Genomic DNA, 26,143 nt, shown 5'->3' with positions numbered 1-26,143 from the left:
TATAATAGAAAAGAGAGTTTCAATGGACCTCATGGCCGCAAACGCCAAGCGCTCATCACTCGGCGCTATAGCGAGCGCGGCATCCCCAATTAATCTGACTTCCCAAAACAACTCACTCCCAGTATCTCTATTAACGACAGAACCAAACACCGTTCCCTCAGTGGTCGACCTGTCAGTCACGCACTCTGAGTCGGACCCCTCGTTAACATCAGAAGACCTGGAAGCAACTCCCGATTTAGAGGGATGCCACACCCAAGAAAACACCGAAACCATCGAAAATTTGCCCCAGCCTAGTGAGAGGGACGGGGTAATATCTGAGACCTGCCAAACATTTAGTGGAAAAACACACAGTTCACCCACGACTCATTTAAACTCCTCATCCTCCAACACCACACTGTACATTTCCGACCCTATCCTTCCACATAAGGCAATTTCCACCAGTAACGTATCAGAGCAATGTAAGACCTGTAGAATCACATCACAAGTGCTCACCACCACCAAAGATTTACTTTATCAATATTTAAAGCCAATCCAGCTGAGCATCAGAAATCTAGAAGCTCAACTGACAATAATATCGGCCACCCTCTTAGACACAAACACCAGGATAGATGTAAAGGGCCAGCGAACCGTCTCACACCAACCCAAAAAAGTAAATCAAAAACATCCGCAGAAGGCAGTCAATATTCCAAATGCAATACCTATAGTACAGAAGAACTCAAACCCACCGTTCACCACACCCAAACCAACTGCAAGCACGTCCCTTCCCCAGCAAGAGAAACCAGTGCAACATAAAGCACAGCAAGCTGCTACTACAGGCAAGGTCACCGCACATACCCCACGTCCAACGCAAAACACAGATTCCAGCAGAGTCCCTCCAGAGAAACCCGATCCTCAGTCTGCGAAACCACTACCTTCCCAAAAAGCATCAAAAAATCCTCCGGAAGCAACCCCGAAAAAATTTCCCACAGTTAGACGCCCAGCTCATCTGCCTCCCGAAGCCACGCCCTTCACAATAGTCCTAACAGGAGTACCTGAGCTAGTAGAGGACATCCCAGAAACTGCATGGTCACTTAAAAACAAGGCCATGCAGTGGCTCAGTATAAACAGACCTCTCGAATCTCATCTATCGGGAGGGATCACGTCAGCACGAAGGGTAGCTTGGATAGGAAAGACAAAGAAAACAATACGCGGTGACTGCATTATTGTTACATGCAGGGACCCCGCAACGGTAGACCACATCTGCGCCTGGCCACAACTTGAGAAAAAAGGGGGAATAGATGCCCGACACCTCTCTTTCTTCTACCCCCCAGCCAAACAACACCACAACTTCCCACCCTGGGAATGGCACCATCACCCCAAAGCCCAGCGTAATCAGGACCCTTGGCGTCAGACACCATGGAGCCAGAGGGATTACACATTTGAGTACCTAGACAGGGGGGGACCAAGAGACAGGTACGTCGATGGCCAGGTTCCATACTGGCAGGACAGACCTTACACGGCATACGATGGTTGGCAGGGTTTCCCGACCCAAAATCGATTCGAGTGCCTCGATATGGTTGATTGACCACTCATGGTCGAACCCAGCCACTATATAGCAGCAGATGCCCCACTTTACCTTGCCTCTGACATACACCTGATAGACCCATCAAATTTACACGATACCTCAGAGACACCAAAGATCCATTTAAACAACCCGTCGACCCGCACTCCCCCCGTTGCATTGGCCACGAGAGGAAGACCACCCAACGAACAATTGTCAGTCGCAGAAATCCCTATCAACCCCAATACAGCATCCGCTGCCTCGATAGACAAAAGGGCCAGGAGCATAGGCATAGTCTTCTGGAATGTCGCAGGCCTAACCGGAAAAATTGCATGCCCTCAATGGCTGGAAGTAGTAGGCAACCATCAAATCTTGTGCCTACAAGAGACTTGGCGTACATCCCCCCTCCATCTAGTGGGATACAAGACATTTTTTACTAAAGCAACGCCAAGCCCAATGGGAAGACCAAAAGGCGGGCTCATGATCTACCTTTCAAATACCATAGCAGCCACCGTAAAGTTAACAAAAGAAAGACCCATTTTCCAAATCATCCAAATTACTCACCAGATCACAGCAACGAGAAACATATTCATACTCATAAACTATTACAATAACATAGGTACTCAGGACTGCTGTACCTACTTAGACGAAATGATGACCCACATATCTACACTACAAAGCACGAACTCAAACGCGACAATGAAACTTATTTGGGGAGGCGATTTTAACCACCCACTATGCCCAAGTCATAAAAGCGGAATCTGTGGCCTGCAATCGGAATCCGGAAACCCCATCCCTCACTTTGTACACTCCCAAAGTGGAAATAAGTTCAATGAAACTATATTCTCTCTGGACCTAGACTTTGTAAATGAATTAGTCGACCCGCCCCAGGAATTCCTACCCACTTTCCACGGGCGAGGTTGTACGTCTACCATCGACTTCATTTTAGCCTCTAACACCTGTAAAGGATCGCTAAACAACTACAAAGTAGGGTCCAGTCCGATCAGTGACCACTATCCCCTAAGCGTAGAGTTTATCATAGAAGAAGCAGGCCCTTACAAAACACAAACCAGCCCTCTCGACCAAGAATCTTTAGCATTAAAGAAGAAGAACGGATATGCCATCAAATGGGCGAAAGTCGACCCCGAAGTCGTCTCGCAAAGGATACTCGAAAAAACGTATCCCTGGCAAAGGGACTGCTTGTCCGCAGAGGCCTCCCCCGCACAAATTATTGCCTCTTTCAATAACATCCAAGGGGCAATAAGAGATGAACTATTCAGGCACACGGCAAATAAACCAAAACCCCAAACAAAGAGATGGTTCAACTCAGATTGCAGAAAGGCCCTCACATCCTTAAAAGAAGCCCTACGACAAAAACCGCGAGATGTTCAATTAATCTCGGTCCGAAGAAAAATGTACAATAATGCCAGGAAAAACCGAAGGCTCCAGATAAAGAAAGATCTATGGTCCCAATTGCATGAAAGTGCATTAAAAAAGGACAGTATCACTTTTTGGCAGGTTATTAGATCACCTTTTTTAGACAATAATACTGATACACATCACTTCGACGTAGCCATAACTGAGAACGACTGGGTCCTACATTTTACAAAAATCTTTGGCCAGACAACAGACATTTCTCAAAAAGAAGGCGAGGACGAAACAGAGAAAAGTTTTCTCCCCATCGACCTATGCTTCACGGTCAATGAGGTTAGAAAAGCGATTAAAGCGTCAAAAACTGGCAAGGCTCCCGGCCCTGACGGGGTACCCATGGACCTGTTCTTATATAACAACGAATACTGGTCACTAATAATAACTCGGGTAATGACCGCAGTCACCAAAATCGGACTCCTTCCATCATGGTCATCATCCACCCTTGTGCCAATATTTAAGAAAGGGGACTGAAACGATCCCGTGTGCTACCGACCGATCTCCCTTCTGGACTCCACAGGTAAAATTGCAGGTCGATTACTCCTGGACCGATTACAATCTTGGGCCCAGGAAAACAACATCTTTACAGACCTGCAATATGGTTTTCAGAAGGGGCTCGGGACGGTGGAACAGGCCTTAAACCTTACCCTTCTGGCCGGAAAATACACACGCGCAAAAGAAGGAAAAATCTACCTGGTATATGTGGATCTAAGCGCGGCCTTCGATTGTGTCCAGCATGCAAAGATGTGGGACATTATGACCAATCTCGGAGTAGATCCATCTATACTGGCCTTTCTCCGGGGTCTATACACCAACGCAGAAGGCCGAGTGCGCTATGGCACTGGTGGCGAACTATCACGTCCCTTCAAAATCACAAGAGGAGTAAGGCAAGGGTGCGTGCTGGCTCCCTTCCTATTCAATCTATATACCAATGGGATCGAAAAAACCATGTTGGCAGGGAGCCAGGATCTTCCTCAGATAGCACGCCGCCCTATACCCATCCTCCTCTACGCCGACGATTCGGTCATTCTGGCCCGAACAGCCAATCAACTCCAGCATCAGCTGAACAAATACGTGACATTCATGGACTCCCTGGGTCTAAAAGTAAATGCAAAGAAAACTTTCACAATGATCATAGGCCCCAAACACGGAACTCAAAAACCCATATACATAAACAATACCAAGTTGGAAAAAACATCAGTGTATCCGTATCTGGGCATACTTGTAGATGACTCAATGACATGGCGTAAAGCCATCGAAGCCAGAAACCTTAACTTTCGGCGAGCAACATCAGCACTATGTGCCTTTTCCAGGAAACTCGGCAAACCAGCTCCCTCGGAACTGCTAACGCTGTACTATGCAAAATGCCACAGCGTGGCTAGCTACGGAGCAGGCATCTGGGGCCATGGAAACATCAACCAACTACAGGTAACGGAGAACGCCTTCATCAAGTACGTTCTGGCTCTTCCCCAAAGCTCCCCAACTTTAGCATCACATCGGGAGCTAGGGATGGAATTTGTGACAGACACCTTACGCTGCCAGCCCCTCATCCTATGGCACCGCATATGGTGCAATCCAGAAAGCCACATAACACGTTCTCTCATTACCGATTGCCTCAGCCTTGCCCACTGGAGAAAAATACCCTGGCTTAATTACATCTATAAATTCTTCCAAGATCTCGATCGGGAGCAGTACTTCTTAGACCCACCCTCAATAGAGGATATTTCAAAGAAACAACTCAAAGAACTATGTATGGGTCACCTGAGAGAACTTCGCAATCAGGCAGAAATCGTAAAAGTACAAAACGGGAAGATTTGCCCATTGCAATCAGCGAAATTGGCACAGCCCTATTTGACGTTTTTTCTCTCGAACTATGAAAAGTACCTACTGACTAGGCTCCGGTTCGATCTCTTCTTCCGCTTGGTTTCATTCCCGGAACAGCACAACTGGTCTCGGGATATGACCTGTTGTCCGTGTGACGGAGTCTCCAAACAATCCACGGTCCACGTCACATTGTTCTGCAAATTCTACAGAGAAGCCAGGAAAAAATGGATCCTTCCTCTCCTTCGTTTAAACGGCCTCAGAAACACGTACCCAGCCCTCGCCTACCTCCAGTCACCAGCAAATCCGCATGAAGCTAAAATGACAGTGACTTTTCTAAAAACTGTACTAAAAACTCGCAAGGGCATGATTTTATAAACCGTAACATGTGTATTTTTGTGTAAACCCGATGATTTTTATAATAATGTACTTTTTATGATTATGCAAATTTTTATAATCGAATAAAAGTTTATGAACTGAACTGAACTGACAGGCAGGGCACAGGCAGCCAGAGCAGAATAGCGAGGGTGACACTGCACATGTGAAATGCAGGAGTAGTCAATATTTTGACTGGCTCGCGCATGCGTACTGTAGACCTTCCCTCCCCCCCCCCCACCCTATAGCTGTCAGAGACATAGGCAAGGACCCGGGGCCGGTCTCATTATGGGCAGATTAGTATCCTGCTCTTAGCCAATCCTGGCGCAGTGGCGCTGTAAACGCTGCACCAGGATTGGCTGCTGCAGCAGGATGGTGCCGCGCGTGGGTGTTGTCTGGCTGTCTGCTCTTCTGCTGAGGGCCGCACTATGTGGCCAATCACATATGGCTATATCCAGCCATGTCGAGGTGATTGGCCATTTCCCCTATGCTGTCGGGACGTCACCGCGCCACGGCGGGAGTCGGGACGGGACCCATTCAGAAGCTGGCGCAGGGCGGTAAGTTTTATTTTATATATTTTTTTCATTAAACCTCTCCCGCCTCCCCCCGCGACTAGTCGATTACCCCATTTCCACCCCCACCCACCCGAGACAGAGAGAACATGACCCAGATTCTGCAAGGGGGAAACATAGCACAAGCTTAGGTAGCGAGGGACCCATACAGGGCATCCCCTAGTTGACATTTTTGTCATTTTTCTTTCAGCTACGTGGTCCTGAAGAGAACTCCCCTCAATTGAGGGAGTTCGAAACGCGAAGACCATTCTTTTGGCCATAGGAACATGCTCATAATGTTAAAATTTATATTGACTTGTAAAAAATTGTCCATGGCTGTGTTGTCACAAATAGATGTCAAATGTATATAGTATTTTTTGTAAAATCATCAGTTTTTCTTGAGACAGGTTGTTGACTGTATGGATGGATGTATGTAACAGAATGTGAGAAAGAGAGAGTGAACGCAATTCCTTTAATTTGTTTTCTAGGTATATTAAGGTGCAAATGTCAAATATGTGTTAAATTTATGAAAATGAAAAAATTTTGATATGAAAAATTAAATAAAAGAAATAGATTTACTTCAGATTGAAAAAGAAATCCATGGTACTTATTGTTTCACATCAATAGGTTCCCCCATAAAAAGAATTTGAGAATAGCGTAGCAGTACTGGCGGTTATTTTGTTGTAATATGACATGAGGCTTGGCCTTACTGCTCTGAGTCCTAACCCAGTTTTAGTTTCAGCATTGTAAATGCAGCGCATTCATGATGGCTGAGCTGCGGCGCACAATAACTGGCACATCCCTGCTGATATGCAGGGAAGCACCAATTATTGTAAATATGCCCCAATGGATTTATGTATATATTTTAGGAGTCAATGTCATTGAAATAATGATTTTAAATTGAGGATTAGTGGTGGCTCTTAATTTAATGGTTTTGATGGACCAGCTGTATTAGGTGATTATGTTGTGTTATTTTCATAATAGTCACAAAGACAGTAAAGAAGTACATGTTTCGGTTTCCATGGACTCATATCAGGTCTAGGGATAGTTCCAGGATTGTGGATTGTGGCTTTAACTCTCCCTCTGAGATGTAATATCACAGCTTTAAAACAATATATTATTTGTGTTCTCTTATAGCCTAAATCTGCTCAACGCTTTGACCATGTTTCACTTGCCATGGAAGAAGGCAGTTCACACCCAAAAGAGGTCAGCATTTCCATTGATGAAAATATTAACAAGCAGAAAGAAAAGGTAAGGAGACGGATCTTCATTTCGGAATGTGGTCAATCTGATTGAGAAAACCTTAGGGGCATATTAGTAAGGGCCATTATCGCCGCATTAGCGGGACTTTTTCCCGCTAATGCGGCGATAATTTCATCGCCCTATTACCAAGCTGTCGCTAACACCAGTTAGCGACAGCTTGTAGGTGATAGCTGACATTTAGGGGCCCACTTTGCATGTCAGCGATAATTATCGCTAATGACATGCAAAGTGGGCGTGCCAAGATGTTAGCGACTGAAAACAGTCGCTAACATCGCTATCTCCGATTACCAACTTTTGGAAATATTCGCGCTAAGCGCGAATATCTCCAAAAGCTAACGCCTGCCCTGAGCAGTTCTTAGCCATGTTATCCAATGGTAGGTGGATAACAAGGCTAAGAGCATTAGCTCGGTAATGCATTAATATCGCTGACTTTTCAGCGATATTCATGCATTTCGGCCGATTTTTATCGCTTAGGAGATAAACCTTGATAATAGCAAGGCTCCTAAGCGATAAAAATAGCCAAAGCACGGCGATAAAATTATTGCCGCTAACCAAGCATAGCGATAATTATCGCTTATGCTTGGTAATATGCCCCATAGATTAAAGTTTTGTTAAATTGCACTGGATCCACAAGTAAGGTCCGCCGTCGATTGATGTTTTAAGACAGAGCTGTGGTCTGTGAAGCATTTATTGAACAGTATTTGTAAGGCCACAGGCCTGCTCTTGAATCTCGTTGATATTTGCATGGGTAAATCTTAGGGAAAGTTGTAGGCCGCTATTTCTTTTACATGTTGGAAAGTATATAGGAAATTATTATTTTTCTGATTTCAATTGGGTATTGTACTGCATTGATGCTTGATAATTGCAATTGTTATTTAAATAGGTAGCAATCATAATTTCGAGGCGGAAAAACAAAAGACCAAAATAAACACGAGTGGGGTTAACTCGAAATGTATTTCATTTTGTTCTCTTTGCTGATGGACTTCTTCCTTTAAATAGATTATATGAGAAGACCCAGTTCCTGTATATTTTTTTTGGGACTAAGGCCATGGACGTCATTTAGGGGTCACCGGGGTCGCAGCTGCGATCTGCGGCTTGCCCTTGCGTCCCCAGCACTGACTTTCCAGCCCCTGACCTCAAAGGTGGCAAGATCAGTGGCAGAAACACAGTGGCGGCCCATCCTTATGGACGTTGGTTGGGGCTCAACTGTCTTTGCTTTGTCTAATTTTTTTATCACACTAATAGTGCATAATGTTTCATTTTTCACTATTAGTGAAAAAAAATGAATCACAATTAGCTGGAATATAACCTTCCTTGGCAGCTGAAGTAAGGAAAAAAATGCTTTTAAATATATGGTTGGTGTGTGTTCTTGCGAGTGAGTGCATGTTTTCGTGAGAGAATGTAAGTGTGAGTGCGTGTGTCAGAATGTGTGTGAGTAAAAATGAAGATCAAAGGGTGTGTGATGTCACTGCTGCTGTCCATAGCATTTCGGTGAATTGACGTTCCTGGACTAGGAATGATGATTGTGAGGAAATGGGGTATATGATATGGTGTGGTTGTGAGACCTCACTGTGTAAAACACTTGCCAACTAAATTAGGCCCTTAGATTTCGTTTGTTACACTTTCTGCTCAACCCTGAGTAGCTGTGGCTCTGAGCAGCAAGGCTTACACAAAGGAACAAGTGTAAAGTATTTAAACAGCACCAAAAAAATGAAGAAGATATAGACAAGGCACCAAAGATGTCTGACACCAATTTTTAAAAATAGGCTGTAATGTATTTTTAGAAACCATAATGAAGAAGATCCACTGGAGGGTTCCATAGATACATATTTTACAAGGTATCTTCACTCAACTGTGAACAAGCACTGCCAAATTCAATGAATTTAACACTTAGAAACATTTTCAATGAAATATTTGGGAAAGCTGTAATGCAGCCACTTGGAGTCACTTTAAGGGACCAATTCTGGTGAATAGCCAATCAGGGAGACAATCAAGGTCCTCAGAAACAGTTACCTCATCAGGTAAAGCAGTCCCCAGACAGTTCCAGGCACTTTTATCCTTTGGAGGGTTTTCCTATGGAGGTATTCCTGATGTAAGAGATGAAGGATGCTGAAGATACTGAAAGGATGCTGTGGATGTGATGCAGCCGATGGGGAAAACAGCATTTAAAACTCTACTGTTACCACTCATTACCTTTACAATATAACTGCTATAGCGAGGGTACCTTTATTTGCATAACCTTTACCATGCAAGATTTTAGAACGCATATGTCTTTACCTCGCATGCCTTTACAACAAATGTCATGGTAAAGGCATATGTATTTACAAGTAAATGTGAGTATATTGTAGGTAAATAGTAAGTGTTTTTTAAGTATATATAATACACACACATAAGGAGATGTTTTTTGTTTTTTTTGTTTAGGTTTTAGGATGGCAATGGGTTTTTGGGTGGCAAGGGCATTTTTAGAGTTTAGGCAGGACTGGGTTTTTGGGCGGCAAGAGTAATTTTAGGGTGTAGGGTAAATTTGGATTTTTGGTTGGCAAGAGGAATTTTAAGGTTTAGGTTGGGTATAGATTTTTGTGTAGCAAGGGTAGTTTTAGGGTTTAGGTTCAGTTTAGGTTTTTGAATTGCAAGGGTAATTATAGGGTGGGTATGGGTTGTGAAGGAGTGTGTGTGTATGTGTGTGTATACACACACAAACACATATATATATATATATATATATATATATATATATATATATATATATATATATATATATATATATATATATATATATATATATATATATATATATATATATATATATATATATATATATATATCTCCCACACAACCCATACCCACCTTATATTTACCCTTGCTATTCACCCTGCAGGGCGGCCTCAGCTGACGGGGACAGACATCCCATTAATCAAATGCAGAAAGAAAAGATTGCTGAGACCAATTCACTGAAAACTTCATCGTGGCTGCAGGTACACTCTCCTGACGCAATTCGAGAAAGAAAAAAATACTGTTGCATTATCGGACTTGTATGCACTGAAATGATCACTTGATGACATTGGTATAAAAAGCACCTGTGTCCACTCAGCTCTTTTTCCTATGATTAAGGCAGTCGCCGAAACGCGTCACAAGAGTGTACCTGCAGCCACATCATTAAACGAACAATGACGTTTTCCACGAATTGGCCTCAACAATCTTTTCTTTCTGCATTTGATTAACGGGATGTCTGGCTCCATCAGCTGAGGCCCCCCTGCAGGGTTGGGGGCCTCCTGACGACAGATGATTGTGTGTTGTTTAAAATAGGGGGGCATGACCCGCCCACCTCTGTATGCTGCAAGAGGGATGAGCCTGAGAGTGCATATTTCAGAGTGAGAAAGGGAGAAGGGAGAGGCTCTTACCTCTTTCTGGCAATTTCGGAACCTTTCATGTTCCCAAGACAATAATAGTAATGTGGTAGCGCGACCAAAAACAATGAGGTTTACCACAAGGCCCTGTTTACCACTATGGACTGTATATACTTGCACATGACATGTTATAATCAATGCACTGTAGCAACATGAGGCTGAATGAATGGCACTGTTGTGACGAAAATAACGCTATCGAGCAAAGATTAAAAGGACACTGCAACAGCGAGCCTCTGGAAGAAAATACTGTTGCAGTATGGGACTTGAATGCACAGAAATGATCATGTGAGGACATTGGTATAAAAAGCACCTGTGTCCACTCACCTCTTTTACCTATGATTAAGGCAATCACCGAAACGCGTTATGAGAGTGTACCTGCAGCCACATCATTAAACAAATGATGACGTTTTCAATTAACTGGCCTCAGCAATCTTTTCTTTCTGCATTTAATTAACAGGGTGTCTTTCCTCATCAGCCGAAGCTGCCCTGCATGGGTTGGGTGCCCCAGACAACAGAGGATTGTGTTATATATATATATATATATATATATATATATATATATATATATATATATATATATATATATATATATATATATATATATATATATATATATATATATATATATACTGCGATTATCCAAGCATTCACTGCCTCCACCATACCGAGAGTTGCGTCGTCACCATAAGACTCCTTGGATCGAGTCTCGCTACTCCATCATTTAAACGACCACGCCGTGTGAGATTTCAAGAATTCTTTATTTCGCCGCTGCCAAACACGTTTCGACTACACAGTAGCCTTGATCACTGGTTACGGTTTAGAGAGCGCGCAACCTATATATATATATATATATATATATATATATATATATATATATATATATATTTATTTATATATATATTACCTACTGGCGGTCGCCAGTAGGTAGTTATAGTTAGGATTTTTTTCAATGCAAATTCTCAAAATTCTATTGTAAATAACTTTGGCGCCGGTTGACGAATCTGCCTGATAATTTCCTCAAATTTGCCTCGCGGAGCTCCGGTCCTTCCCTGAAAGTTTCGGGGGAATTCGTCAAGCAGGGGCTGAGATAAAAGGGGGGTCCCAAAATGTGTTTTCCCCATGTTAATTTCCATAGGGCGGTCAAACTCACTTTTAGCCCGAACGGCTGAATGGATTTCCACCAAACTTGGCAAAATTGTAGGGACTGGTAGCCCGATGTGCCTTTGCTATGTCTCAAGATATGTGCTCCAGTGGTTTTTGAGTAATTTAGGTTAAAAAAAATATATATATCTTTGGCAGCGCCCCGGTACGCACACCGGGGAGCGCTCTGGGCGCGCCACGCGAGGTGCGCACGGAAAGCTGATTGGCTCTCGGGTATCTGTAAACATTCGAAACAGTCCGGAACGGCCGCCATCTTGTGTCTCGGTAGAATCGAGACACAAGAGGTGGGAAAAACAAAGGGGGAAATGACCATAAGGGGGCAGAGTAGATCCCCCCCTGACTCCCTAGGTTTGATGTGGGGGTCATAAAAGGGCCCCGCGGTGGGAGTGCCCGGTACGCGCACCGGGGAGCAGACCGGGGAGCGTACCATGGGAAAAAAAGAATGATAGTTTTAAAAAAATGTAGCATTTTTTATAAATTGGTGGTAGTTCTAAAAATAACTGTTTTTTTCTTTTAATTGTTTTATATTTGTTTTATTGTTTTTTGAACATTTTTAACTTTTTTTGACTTTTTTGAACATTTTTTTTTTTTTTGTATTTTTTAAGGGGCGAAACAAAAAACAGGGAATTCTAAAGGGCTCAACAGGAGCAAAAAAAAGCGGAAAAAATTAATGTTTCCTTGGGCACTTGTGGTTATCCCAAGCACGGTTAATAAGTGTGATGCATTGCTCTCCATAGCATATTGTTTGTCCACAAAAAATACAAACCATTTTAAAATTGGAAAAGGTTGTTTGTATAGTGGAGCACATCTCCCTAACTTCCGGTCCCGATGAGGTGGAAACATTAGTTTGGGAGGTGCTGGCAGAAGATTTGACAGGGTTTCTGGCCAGTTCCCTGACCTCTGCCCTAGCATAGTTATTTGGATGCTTTCGTAGCATATGTCTGATCATCGTGTGGTTGCCGAAGGAGTATTTTTTGTTGGGATTCCCCCTTGACAGCTCTTGATGACATATTAAGCAGGTTGCCTTAGGCACATTTACTTTTTTTTTGTCGTTGGGGATTGAAAAAAATTGCCAGATGATGTGCTCTTTAGGTTTGTAGGTAATATTGTCTTCTCGGACGAATCTCCTCTCCTCCTCCTCTTCATCCTCCTCCTCTTCTTGATCTCCACCACTGTGAAGTTGTGGTGGTCCTTGTGGTGGTGGTGGTGGTGGTCCAGAAGATCCAGCAGCTGCAGCTAATGTAGCCATTTTCTACTGAAATAACTGCAGGTCTACCTCTCTCAAAGCAGAAAGTTAGAATGAGGATAAAAGGTGGGGTCTTTCATCATTTGGAAAAGAAAACTGTCTGAACCAATGAAAAGTGTTATTTTCAGGTCACAAGACCAGGGGTTTCATCATTATGAAACCAAAACTGTTATAAACCAATAAAAAGTGTTATTTTCAGGTCACATGACCCGACGCGCTTACGCTACGCGCCCCGGGGCGTGTCGCGTAAGCGGCGTCAGATGCTTACGTTGCGCGATCGTATTCGCTCGAGTGCTTCCGGGTGTGCTTAAGCTGTGCGTATCACGCGGACGCGGCTACGCAAAACGTCACGATCATGTTTCCTTCGCGACACTGGCGGTAACGGGACGCTTCCCAGTTCGCGCACCGGGGCGCTTCAAAAGACTGCGCTTTCCGGGGCGCTCACCGGGAGCGCTCCAGGGCAAAAAAAAAAAAACCAAACAATATACATTTAAAACATTTTTTTAAATAGAAATATAATATAGGATTCATTTTCTAAAATATTACATTTCATAGCTATAGACATTTGCTATTTAAAAAACTTTGAAATTCACTGAAAAAAACATAGGTTTGGGGCCTTATATATAGTTAGGAATTAGCATTTAAAAAACCTATGAAATTCACTGAAAAAACCATAGGTTTCAGACCAGTTATAGTTAGGAATTAGCATTTAAAAAACCTTTGAAATTCACTGAAAAATCCATAGATTTCACACCAGTTATCGTTAGGAATTAGCATTTAAAAAACCTATTAAATTCACTGAAAAAACCATAGGTTTCACACCAGTTATAGTTAGCTGGAAATTTTACTGACATAAAACCATTGAAATTCCCATGTTATAGTTAGTTGGACTCACTATAACTTGCGCGCCTGCAATGCACTGCTGATGACGTCACATATTACATAACTCATGACATGGTCAGTGACATCACTCATGACACCATCCTTGTGACACACTGACAGACCTCCTTTCAGTGTAATGTAACCCTTGAAACACATATTCAAAAATAGAAACTAACATTTTCAATAAAATGGAGATACCCATACCAGTTACAACAACCAAATCAGTAATTCCACCATCTATATACACATCCACTCATTCACCAACAGTTTTATATAGTCACTCATACATATACGCACTCATCATATGCAGTGATACACCTATACACCCTGTTACACACCGACAGTCATCCAAAAGTTATTCACACATGCAAATAAACTATTGAACATCCATTTATTTGCATATACAACTATACACACACTACCACCTTACTTCTATGGAAATTTACACATACTTACTCTCTTAAACAATCACTTATAGAAACACATACTTATTTAAACAGGTACTCTGACAATCTCTCGTTCTCACATATACTCACTTATATACATCAATACTCACATATACTAGATTAAAACATATGTAGTTACTGATAAAGACACTAGTGAGACAGTCATTCACTCACTAACACACACATATACACACTCATCCACCCATACAGTCCTGCACATATGCTGTCTTCAAAAAGGCCACAAGTACAGCCCCAAAAAACGAAAATAACTGAAAAATCAGCACAATCCCATTCCATCCATGCCCTCCATGATGTTTAAGTTCAAGACACCCCACAGAAAGACTAGGCCCATGCTAGACTCAAATACCCCTGGTGAAAAGGCCACAAGTACAGCCCCAAAAAACGAAAATCACTGAAAAATCAGCACAATCCCAATCCATCCATGCCCTCCATGATGTTTAAGTTCAAGACACCCCACAGAAAGACTCAGTCCACCCACCACTGAGTACCCCTGGGCAAAAGGCCCCAAAACAGCCCAAAAATCGAAAATTCCAAAATTGTAGTTGCAGCAACTGTAATGCCCCAAACAAACTTACTTGTAAAATTTCTAATCCAACAGTGATCCAAAGAAAGTCAAAAAGGCCTCAAATCCAAATATCCAGCAGCATCCACAAAAAGTAATCCTTCCAGCTCCAGATCCAAATGAAAAGTGACCAGGAGATGGACAAAGCACTGGGAGGAGCCTGCTGGACAGGAACAGGAAGTTGAAGACTGTGGGGCACTTCCTTCCTCCCACCCCCCTCCCCCCTCCCCAAAATGGACTCCTCGCTAAAAAAGTGCAGGCAAATATCAACCTAAGGAGTTATTCAGATAAAAATCATCATTTCAAGAAGGTTTATGCTGCTTGCTGGTGGATTTCTTGTGCAGAATTGCAAATTTTATATTTTCGCGTGTGCGAGATTATTGCTGCTCGCCGCATCTCAAATCTCGCAATTGCGAAGTACCGCGAGACGTGATCTCGGCGTACTCGCGTTGACAAACGCTCGCTGCAAAAGTTGGCAAGCCGCGATTACGTAATCGCGCTTGCCAAATTCCCGCGGGATCCCGCAGCAAGATCCAAAATGGCGCAGCACTCACAAAATATCGAGAAAAACAACTCGGCAAACGATGATAAACGCCGCGCGCCGCAAAATTGTATCACCAAGAAAAAAAAATCCGCTGCGTGCGAATTTGCGAATTTTGCGGGAAATTCGCAAATCTCGCGGATTGCGAATTTACCGAAAATCCGCAAAATCCGTCAGCGTAACGGATTTTCCGCCCATACTTGGTAAAGAATCATAAGTTCAAACACATATCAAATTTTATTAATGATCTAATAGTACATTTTTATACATAAATAATCATGATGTTCAATAAATAACATCCCATTCGATCACACACTTATACCCACAGACTCATAAACTCACATTCTCATACGTCCTGAAGCTCAGGGGTCCATTCAAACTAGCAGCGAAAAAGGCAATATTTGATACAGGGGACCTTATTTGTGGTAGAAAATAGTTATATACATCAAAATGTTTTTGTGAATACAAATCTTGGTTTCCTTATACCGGGTATCATCCAATTGGTGCGCAGGATTGAAAGATAGAGGTATGCAGATAAGAACAGCAAAATATCATATGGTCCTCATGAGATAGTTAATGTAGTACCGACGCGCGATTCGGTGAACAATCAGAATGGAGGTCTCATCTTCCTCAGGGCAGTAGTATCCATAAGGAGGGGAATGTGGGATGAACTTAATATAAACATACAAATTTCTTTATCAAAATTACACATTATACATTATATGATGATCTAAATATTGCATTCTGGTCGTTCACTGAAACGCGTGTCGGCATTACATTTACTATCTCATGTGGACCATATGATATTTTGCTATTCTTATCTCCCTACCTCTATCTTTCAATTCTGCACACAAATTAGATGATACCCGTTATAAGAAAACCAAGACTTATATTCACAAAAACATTTTGATGTATATAACTATTTTCTACGACAAATATGGTCCCCTATATGAAATATTGCCTTTTTTGCTGCTAGTATAAATGAACCCCTGAGCTTCAGGACTTATGAGAATGAAGGTTTATGAGTCTGTGGGTATGAGTGTTTGAATGAATGGGATGTTGGGGTGTTATTTATTGATCTTTTGACTGGGTGTGAGTGTTTGATTGATTCAGATGCTCCGTTCATCACCACCCCCTTTTGTACCGCTTTTGGCCGCCATAGTTGTGGCAGGGTATGCTCAGACGTGAGTCCCTTGCTCACTTTGCCACTGGATTCAAGCAAGCCGGGCTGAAGACGGCTGGAATGCCAGAAACCGGTCCTCGGAAGCTTGTTTCCGGTCCAGGGAAGACATGGCTTGGCAGTTCGGGCTGGACTGTTCCCATGAGGCACAGGGTCAGACTGATTTGCATATTGCCATGTCTGAACTGGGGCGGCAGAGTGGGCTAAAGAACGGTGATGGATTAAACCCAGATCTTTTGACTGGGTGTGAGTGTTTGATTGATTCAGATGCTCCGTTCATCACCACCCCCTTTTGTACCGTTATTTATTGAACCTCATGATTATTTATGTATAGAAATTTACTATTTGATCATTAATTACATTTGATATGTTTTTGAACTTATGATCCTTTGCATTGCATGTCTCTGTAGATAGGCTAGTTCCCTGGGAGTATATCTATTGGCGGCTTGTTAGCGCCCAATTGATCCATACAGGTAGCTACTTTGCTTGTAGTAGTGCTTTATCTTCTTTCCCCTGTGTCTCTACCTATATCCTATTCCAAGGGCCCCCTTTGTTTGAGTATTATTTCTGTCACGGCCTTGTGCTGTGGGGGATTCTTTGTTTTCCTAAATTAATACTTTGCTATGGACCGGTGGTCAGTTGCATTGGGATTGGTAACATGCTTTTTTTCTATTATCTTTTTCCTACCATCGTGTTCCCCCTGTTTAGTTAATTATTTTTGTTTTGTATTATCTTTCTTCGTTGTCTCTCCTGTGCTAGAGAATAAACTTTTGTTCCAAAGATGGAAAGCATTAAAAACGTTTGGCTTTTCTGACGAAGATTTCGCCCGATTACTAGGCCAAGTTCCAGGTAATGATGGATTATTTGTCCTATTCAAGGGACTCAACGATGAATGGAAGAAATTGTTCAATCTAAAAAAGAAATCAAAATGTACCCAATCGCATGCTAATTTCATGCTTGAATATCTTAAAGCTGGTACCATCCCGATAGGACTGAGAAGGAGAAATATCCCTGGCTTATTCATTGAAATCAGTCAGTTCCTGGATAAATGGGCACTTATTTCCAATAGTTGTTCCAGGGACTGGATGATGCTCATTATTGAGACAGCCAGGGAGGTTGTCGATCTTTTTAATAAAGAAATCCAGGAACTAGAAGAAAAACTTAAACAAATAGCCTAGAAGAGGGAAAAAGAAAACTTGAGGCAATCACATTGGAACTAGACTCATTTAGCGACTACCTGCTAAAAAGAAAAACAGAGAAATTAAGGAAGGACATATTCCTTTTCTCTCAGGAGAAAACATAGCCTTACCTCACTGAGAACTTCTATTCTCCAAATTACAGTAATCAAGGGGGCCCTGATATTCACCACTGGGTGCCCAGAAGGGTTACCACTTTCTCTGATACGCCTGACTCTGAGGGTGAGGGGCCCTCGAGTCGCAACTACCAACCTTGAAAGGACTTTTGGAGACCTTAAGGAAATAACCGTGTTTTAGGCAATCGTCGGGGCAAATATTGCCCCAAATTCCGGAATCAACATCAAAGGGACTTTTATGTGGGTCAGGAGCAGCCACAAAAATACATCCAAACATGGAATAAACAATATTGGCGAAAATAGAGCCAATTCCTGTATTTAATCTTTCGTCCTGCATTATGGACCCCACTTCAGAGACGCTTTTATCCAAAGGACTTTCTTTCATTCCATCTACTACCCTGAATAAATTCAAACTAATGAGGGATCTCCATGCCTTCTTCCGCAGAATGAGGCTCAAAAAGTTCTTTCAGGATAACCAAGACACCAGCGCCAATAACAACCTCTCTGGTTTAAAACCCCTTTCTGGCTTTACTCCTGGAATGGACATGGTAGGAAATGAGGTGGACATTTTTGAAAAATTGGTTATAACCCGAGTACAAAAAGCTATCAGATATGTTCCTAAACCTCCATTTAACACCACCAAGGAGGAAAATATGGCCCTACACAAATTGAAAAACAACAAAACTCTTACCATCAAACTGTGTGAGGAAGGGGGCTGTATTGTTTTATTTGATACTGAGATCTACGTGGAAAAGATGCATGACCTCCTTAATACTCCTAGTCACTACAAAAGAATTCTGTGAAACCCAGAATCTAAACCTAAATTTAGAATCCTTAGGATTGTTGAAGCTGCCGCTGAAAGAGGCGATATTTGCGAGAAAGAAGCTGAGTTTCTCACCCCCTGCCACACTCGGATCCCTATCATTTATGGTGTGCCTAAAACACACAAAGACGTAGCAAACCCTCCTTTGAGACCTATCGAAGGCTAGAGGAGGTTGAGATGGACACTGGTGACCCTAATCGGGTCACACCCATAACAAGAAAAGCAATAGACTATGCAAGATTCATGGAAACTCCCAAAACTAAAGAAAATCACCCAAAGTTAGCCCAGAAAGAAGGTTCCAGATACCAAGGCGGGTTCAACATCAGCCAAAGCCTGGTACCTGAAAGTTATGAGAGAGGGCCACACCACAGCACATCATGTGCTGGGGACAGAGAGATGCACAAACTTATGATCCCAGGGCATGTTGCAAACAACAGCATCATTAAACTACAACACACCCCTCATAACATATTCCGGCACCTATGTGGACTGAAAAATGCAACTCACAGCACTGCGCGCTCATGCATGCACCAGGCAAGACATATTTGTGGAGAACCAGTGACGTCCTTGGAACACCTGCTAAAACATGATGCTATCTGTCTATATGCCCGTTAGACCAACCCGCAAACATATTTTGCACAAATATAAGCATCCCGTTAGGATTGAGGGAAGGTGGCCTCAACTGCGTATTGTCTAACATTGATCAGGTAACTAATAACCGCACTCACTCCCCCAAATCGCTAAAATGGCTTAATAGAGTCAATCCAAATAACAAATAACCACCCTCACTCCTCAAAATCACTAAAACATGCCCAACAGAGGTCACCTTCCAGTACCTCACTAGATCGCAACTAGTGGAGTGTGTAGATCTGACCCCTAGGGTAAAAATAGAAGCACCCCAAAACCCATTAATCATGGAGTGGGGGCATGACCAAACCGCAGACCAAGATACCCACGTAGCGTAGGAGCACCGCCGAATTCCTCCGAAAACATCATCCTCCCCACGTTAGGAGCACACTGGCACATCGGCGTCAAAACGGGCAAGAATCATAATGGGGATTTGGGGGGGCAGCCGACCAGCGGGAGGCTTGCCCCCCTGGGGAAGTTTGGGGCAGTAGAGGGGGGTTAGGGGAGCACTGTTGGCATCACGCGGTTGGGCTGGTTGGGCTGGTTGGGCTGGGTGGGCTGATTGGGCTCCTTATTGGGCTCTTTTTGGGCTGGTCCGCATTTAACCAGACATTTTGTGTCACTGCCCACCGTTTGTGGTACAGTGACACAGCAGATGGGTGCAGCGAGGTCTCGAGTTTTGTACGGGTGGGCCTGAGGTGTTTGTCGCGGCGGGCGTGGGAAGCTAGTGCCAGTACTCGTTTGTAGGCTTTTGGCGGAACATTTGTAGGCGTTTGGCGGAGCAGAGTGCGGTGGTTTCTTGCGGCATGGCGTCGTTGAAGGACCCCAGGGTGACCGAGGCGTTGAGGCTTCTAGGAGAGGCGGGCCGCATGGACCTGGTCCGGCCCGATCTCCAGGTAAGGCCGCCGCGGCACGCTGGCCTGTGAGCCGACGTGGTCTCGACTGCGGCCGGCTCTGAGTAGCGGGAGGGAGCGGGGGAGCGAGGGGCAGGGGAAAGCGTGGCAAGGATGCGCCGCGGAAGAAGGCGTGAGGAGGGGCTTGGGGGAAAAGGCGAAAGGGCGCTAAGAAGGCCCTCGATTTTGTGGAGGGGGCGGGAGGGAGGGGAGAGGCCCCTGGGGGGACCGTGGGAGAGAGGACGTCCCAAGCTCATGATCCGGGGTGGGAGGGCAAGGGGGAGTGGGTGCGGGCCCTGGGGGTCAAGAGATGGAGGTGGAGGGGGGTGCGGAAGGTGGGGGTATGGTCTTGGGTGCAGGGGGAGGAGACCGGGCCACTGGGGGGGGCAGGGCACTGCGAGAGAAGCAGTGGTCCCCCGGGAGGAGCATGGGGGGGCCCAGGTGGAGGGGAGGGAGGACGCTGGAGGGGCGGGGTCACCACTTTTAATTGAGGAGTCTGAGCCGGAGAAGTGGGGGTGGGGGGGTGGGGGAGGGAGGGCGGGGACACCGAGCTGGACTGGGGGTCGTCATTGTCTGAGGAGGGAGGGGGCGTGGTGGGCCCGAGCAGGTCTCCGTTGCCGGGGCGGGCGCTGAGGGGGAGGGGTGGGGGGAGGAGCCAGGCCGGGGGGTGGGGGAGTGGCGTGGCAGGGGGGAGTGGCGGAGAAGGGTCGGGGAGACGGGGGTGTGGCGGGGGGCTGGGGTGGGCGTGGGGGGGTGCGGGACCTAGTTGGGGGGGCGGTGAGCTGGGACTGGGAAGGGGATGGGGCCATTAGGGCGGGGGGATCCCGGCAGGGCACGGAGGTCACTCGGCGGGGTGAGGACGGGGGCGCCGCAGGGATGGGGGGGTGGTGGCGCATGGAGGGGGGGCGTGTGGGGGTGGAGGGCGGGTTTTTCCACCCTGGCATGCCGGACTCTAAATTTTTTCCTTGGCAGGAGCTGTTAGTAAGGCACTCGGGTGAGCAGCATGCGGCTCCGCACCACCAAGAGGATGGGCCGGCTTTGCCTAGTACGAGCGGTTGAGCTCCAGTGAGGGACCTGGCAGGGGACTACGACGGACGGAGGCGGGAGATGTCTCCGCCGCCCCCCCCATGAAGGGTCACTACGGCCGCCGGGGGCAGGGGGATGCTTGTGGATGCGCATACTTCTACGCTTTTGGTGCGAGTGTGGCAGATGGGCAAGGGGGGGCGTGGATTTGGTTAACTTGATGCGGGTGTGTAAGGAAAAGGCTCGGGTGAGTCGGCTGGAACCCCTAGGGGGTGGCCGGGGGTGCCTGGATGTTGGGGAGGGGGAGTCTGAGGAGGAGGGGGAGATCCGGGAGGAGGGGGGGTGAGTAGTTTTGTTGGCAGTGTGTTACAGGTACCGGCAAGGCATGGCGCGCCCAGAGTGACAGCCCACTCAGCTCCACTGGTTAGGCGGTGGGATCCGGCGAGGACGTCGACCTTGACACCAGGTAAGGTGGGAAACGGAGCGGGGAGTGGCAAGCTGCGCTGCGTGCAGGTTTCGGTGATGACAGGTTGGGGGGAAGACGGTTGGTGTCTAGTGAAAGGAAAGTACGTGCAGGATGCAGGAGTGGGTACGGACGGCGCAGCGGCAGGTGGCGACGGGTCAGGCGTAAAAGACGCGACGGGAGGGGGGAAGGAGAGTTGTGTTATGCCGGTGCGTAAGCTGTCGTACATGGGGCTGACTAAGCCGCTGGGGGCGCACCTTTCGCTAGCGACAAAGGAGATGATATGGAAAGGTGAGTACATCGACATCCTGAAGCTACTGCACAGGGAGTTGACATCTAAAGAAGGGTCTAAGGAAGAAGAGCAGGAATTGGCTAGACTTCCGAAGGTGCCCCTGACGCTGGACAATTGGTCGGCGTCTTTCCTCATATACGCCAGTGTGTATTGTGAGAATTTTCCGGACTGGTCCGTAGCGCTTTTCAAATACATGGATGTGGTGCGCACAGCACAGGTGACCTACGGCGGTTTCGCGTGGTCACATTATGACAAGGACTTTCTGGCGAGCATGGCAGCCGACCCGGAGGCGCAGTGGGGGGAGCTGGACTCGGACTTGTACCAGCAGACGATGGGCGGGCCAAGTTCGGCCGCACCATCTATACAGCCAGCGGTTTGCCGCTGGTGTCGACCCCCTTTGTGGCCCGCCCCACCCGTGGGGGGTGGAGCAGGGCGAGTCTAGTGGTCAGGCTACGGTCGGGGCTTGCTGGGACTTCAATAAGGGAACTTGCGGGCGGATGGTGTGCCGTTTCCGGCACGAGTGCTCCAAATGCGGGCGGCGTCAACTAGTGGTGCGCTGCTGGGGGGTCAGGGGCCCCCCGGGGCAGCAGCCTTCCCAAGGAAGTGCAAAATCTGGGGGGAGGCAAGGTGGCATGCGGCGGGAGGCATGAGGGGAGCTGGAGCTTTGAGAAAAAGCTTGTACGCAAGTTAAGCTGGAGCGGATGGAGCCCTGGTTGGCGGCATATCCGCGGGCGGAGAATGCTGCAGTGCTGCGTTGCGGTTTTCGAGAGGGTTTTCGGTTGGGGTATGAGGGCCCCCTGATTGCTCGCTGGGCGGAAAATCTGAAGTCAGTGAATGCGCACAAGGGCATCGTGCGAGAGAAGCTGTTCAAGGAAGTCAGGGAAGGCCAGACGCCGGGCCCCTTCTCTGCCTTCGATTGCCGGGCTTGATCATCTCCCCCATCGGGGTGGTACCCAAGAAAGAGGTGGAATTATAAAAAACAACAAGGGCACCCAGTCGAGTCAGCACCAGACCTCGGGGAATATATGAGTAAACACAACAGCGGTCCTATGCAGGGAGGGATATAGTCAAAAGGTAAATATAGACACAATGGAAACTATATTGTAAATTGACTTGCCCAGCCGGGCAGAGGTCTAATATTTAATTTAGAACCACAATATTAGGAGATACCTTCAACAATTTCTTGGAGATGGGCACAAGCCTGTGCCCAGACGTTTACAAATTGTCATGGTTAGCGGAGTGGATAGAAGGTAGAGAAAGGGTTTTAGGCAAAAGCTATTGTTTTCTGTGCATATAGCAATAACAGAATTCACATTTACACCATTACTTGAAATATAGTAACAGATACACAACAGAGTATAAGGTGTAGAAGTTGTCGACGGCGTTTCGATCCCATTACATAGTTACAGGGATCATCATCAAGACTGAGTAAAGGCTAATCATTCCTAGCCATGATAGCCTAAAGGAAAGGGGGGAGAAAAATAAGGAAGTTTGTCCAAGAGAGGACACATTTTAGTTATCGCTACACACTTACATATGTAATTTAAACATAAGTGACATTCAGTGTTGCCATAAGGGCCTATAACAAGGCTTTGTGCACGAGAAGTGAAGTAAAAGAATTTAAAAACTTTGCTTTAAAGCTAATGCATTCATTCAACGTCCGTGTTTTTTTCTTATTGTGCCTGACAGAGAATAATGACCTTCATACTGCCGTGTGCCTAGTTGGTGCCCAGGCCGTGTGCTAAACACCAGAGTTTTGGCGAGATCCTGCAGTAGTGATGGGTGCGTGTCCTAAGGCATGCATAACATGCATGTAACGCACAGGGACTTCTACTTCGGCGAAGAAAGAGCGGCACGTACTCGGTACTAAAGAAGTAAATAGGTTATCAGTGAGAAGTGAGGGGTCGCGATCGCCTACCAAGAAATCTACAAGCTTACCGCATTGGGCGAGGCGCACACAGTGGGTGCCAGCCGGTGGCAGGGAGTAGGGGGCAGTCCTTATCTGCAAAGGGACCGGAGGGTCTATAAGTAATCAATTAGTTCTGAAAACAGGAATCAAAAATTGGGCGCTGGCTAAATTACTCGCCCGCGGAGGAACCGGATAGTCCCAATTTAAATGGGCAGCTTAAACGGTGATTACGTTTCTGGCAGGGTTGGGTTTCAGGCAGGTATGCCACGGAGATCAATCTCCTAAAATTACGAGAGGGAACATTAACAAGGTAATGGGAGTCCAGGTCGTTCGTGGTGAAGCGCGTAAGAAAATAGCTTACCCCGTGGAGTGGTTGAGGCGCCAACAATGGGCTGATTCCTCACGAGCCTGAGGGAATCAAACAAGGGGGAATTTAGGCTTAGTAAGCAAAGGGGTACAAAATGGCTCAAGGGATTGGAGAGGGGGGTGGTGGGTAGCCATGCGCTTACCTTAACAGACGACTGCAAGTGCTTCCCGGGCCGGTGCACAGGCGAGCAACCAGGAAGTAAATTTATACCTTGGTGATTGGAGGGAACGGTCACATGATGGGAGTGGCGATAGGGGATGCACACTGATTGGGAAGGGCAGTCACATGGTCAAAATAAAAATAAAAGAAGGACATGGGGGCGGCCATGATGGGTGGGAAGGGCAGTCACATGGTCAAAATAAAAATAAAAGAAGGACATGGGGGCAGCTATGAAGGGTGAGTGAAGGGTTCCTAGGATTACAGTGAAAGTGAATAAAGTGAGAGTGTGATAGCATAGCGTGACGCTAAAACCAGTGAAGGACAATTTAAACATGCACAGTTCAAAGTTCCACATTTTCGAATTAGCAATTCATTATTCAGAGCCGAACTAGCACAATCTATGCAATGTTAGTCCAATCCTCCTGCTGATTGAGTCCGGAATTCAAGCTATTAGTCCTTAAAATCCATTTTAGTTCTTCCTTGTTGAGAAGCTTAGACAAATCTCCCCCTCTGGGTGGGAGAATGATTTGGCTGATCACAGTCCATCTTAAATCATTCTCGGTGTTTCCTTCGTCAATAAAATGTTCAACGAGAGGGGCTTTTTCAGTTTTGCATCTGATCCTACTGCGATGTTGCGAAATTCTCAGTTTAATCTTTTGCTTGGTCTGTCCCACGTAGATCAAATTGCATGGGCACAAGATGGCATATACCAGGTTACAGCTGTTACAATTGGTAAAAGTGCGCAAAACATTTTTCACCTCACCAAAGGTAAATTCTTTAGATTCAATACACAAATCACAAACCACACAGTTGCCACATTTAGAGTGTCCCCTAAGAGTGGGAAGTTCCCATAAGTCTCTGAGGGTGTTCGCCGGTTTAGGCGAGGGGAGGACAGCCCTTACCACATGGTCTTTGAGATTTTTGCTTCTCTTAAAAGCAAACATGGGAGGGTCAAAGTTTAAGTCCCCAGAATTACGGATGTGCCAGTTTTTTTTGATACTCTTGCTAATCTTATTGGATACTGCAGAGAAAGTAGTGACACATACTAGTTGGTCCGATTGCTTTTTTTCTTTTGGTTCCAAGATGGATTTACGCGGGCAGTACCACGCCCTTTTCATAGCGTTTTTGACTAGCCGATGTGGATAACCTCTGAATCTTAGTTTGTCTGCCAGTACGTTCGCTACCCTAAAATAGTCCGTCTTGAGAAAACAATTGCGTCTCAGACGTAAAAATTGGGAATAGGGTAAGCTATCTTTCAGGGCTCGCGGGTGACAGCTACTGTAACTCAGTAAAGCGTTCCTCTCCGTAGGTTTACGGAATAGGGATATAAAGAATACGCCGTCACTGTGTGGTATACAGAGATCCAGGAAAGGAATGCTAGTTTTACTGTGGGTTAAGGTGAACGTTAGACCATTACAATTATTGTTAAGCCAATGTTGGAATAATGGCAGGGCTTCAACAGGGCCTTTCCAGATCATAAAGACATCGTCTATATAACGTTTACATTGTACCAATCCATGGTGGAATGGGTTCGTGGCTGGTAAGATGATGTCACATTCAAGCCAGTCCATGTAAAGAATGGCCAAGGTCGGGGCAAAAATTGCGCCCATCGAAGTTCCCTTCACCTGCTGATAGTATTCACCATCAAACATGAAGAAGTTCTGAGTTAAGCAAATTTCAAGTAATTGAATGATGAAAAGGGTAGGTACAGTGTGTGGGCGTGGTCGGGTATTGAGAATTATTTCCATGGTTAGTAGGGCTTCTGTTTGAGGAATGTTGGTGTACAACGATTCAACATCAAGAGTACAGAGAGTTTCAGTAGTTGGGTCGAATGAATGGTTCTCGATTAAG

General features: G+C 45.5%; 1 protein-coding gene across 1 annotated transcript in view; it reads left to right on the top strand.

Annotated features, from left to right (window-relative positions):
• LOC147734664 (uncharacterized) overlaps nucleotides 1–26,143 on the top strand; it is a 5,992,067-nt gene that overhangs the window by 5,257,637 nt on the left and 708,287 nt on the right. The window contains exon 38 of the mRNA XM_086952471.1: nucleotides 6,853–6,966. Coding sequence (XP_086808597.1) covers nucleotides 6,853–6,966 — 114 coding nt within the window. The remainder of the gene's footprint in view (nucleotides 1–6,852; nucleotides 6,967–26,143) is intronic.

This window comes from Lissotriton vulgaris, chromosome 1_2 (genome assembly GCF_964263255.1).
Source record: "Lissotriton vulgaris chromosome 1_2, aLisVul1.2, whole genome shotgun sequence".
NCBI lineage: Eukaryota > Metazoa > Chordata > Amphibia > Caudata > Salamandridae > Lissotriton > Lissotriton vulgaris.
This window is presented reverse-complemented; position numbering and strand designations above follow the sequence as displayed.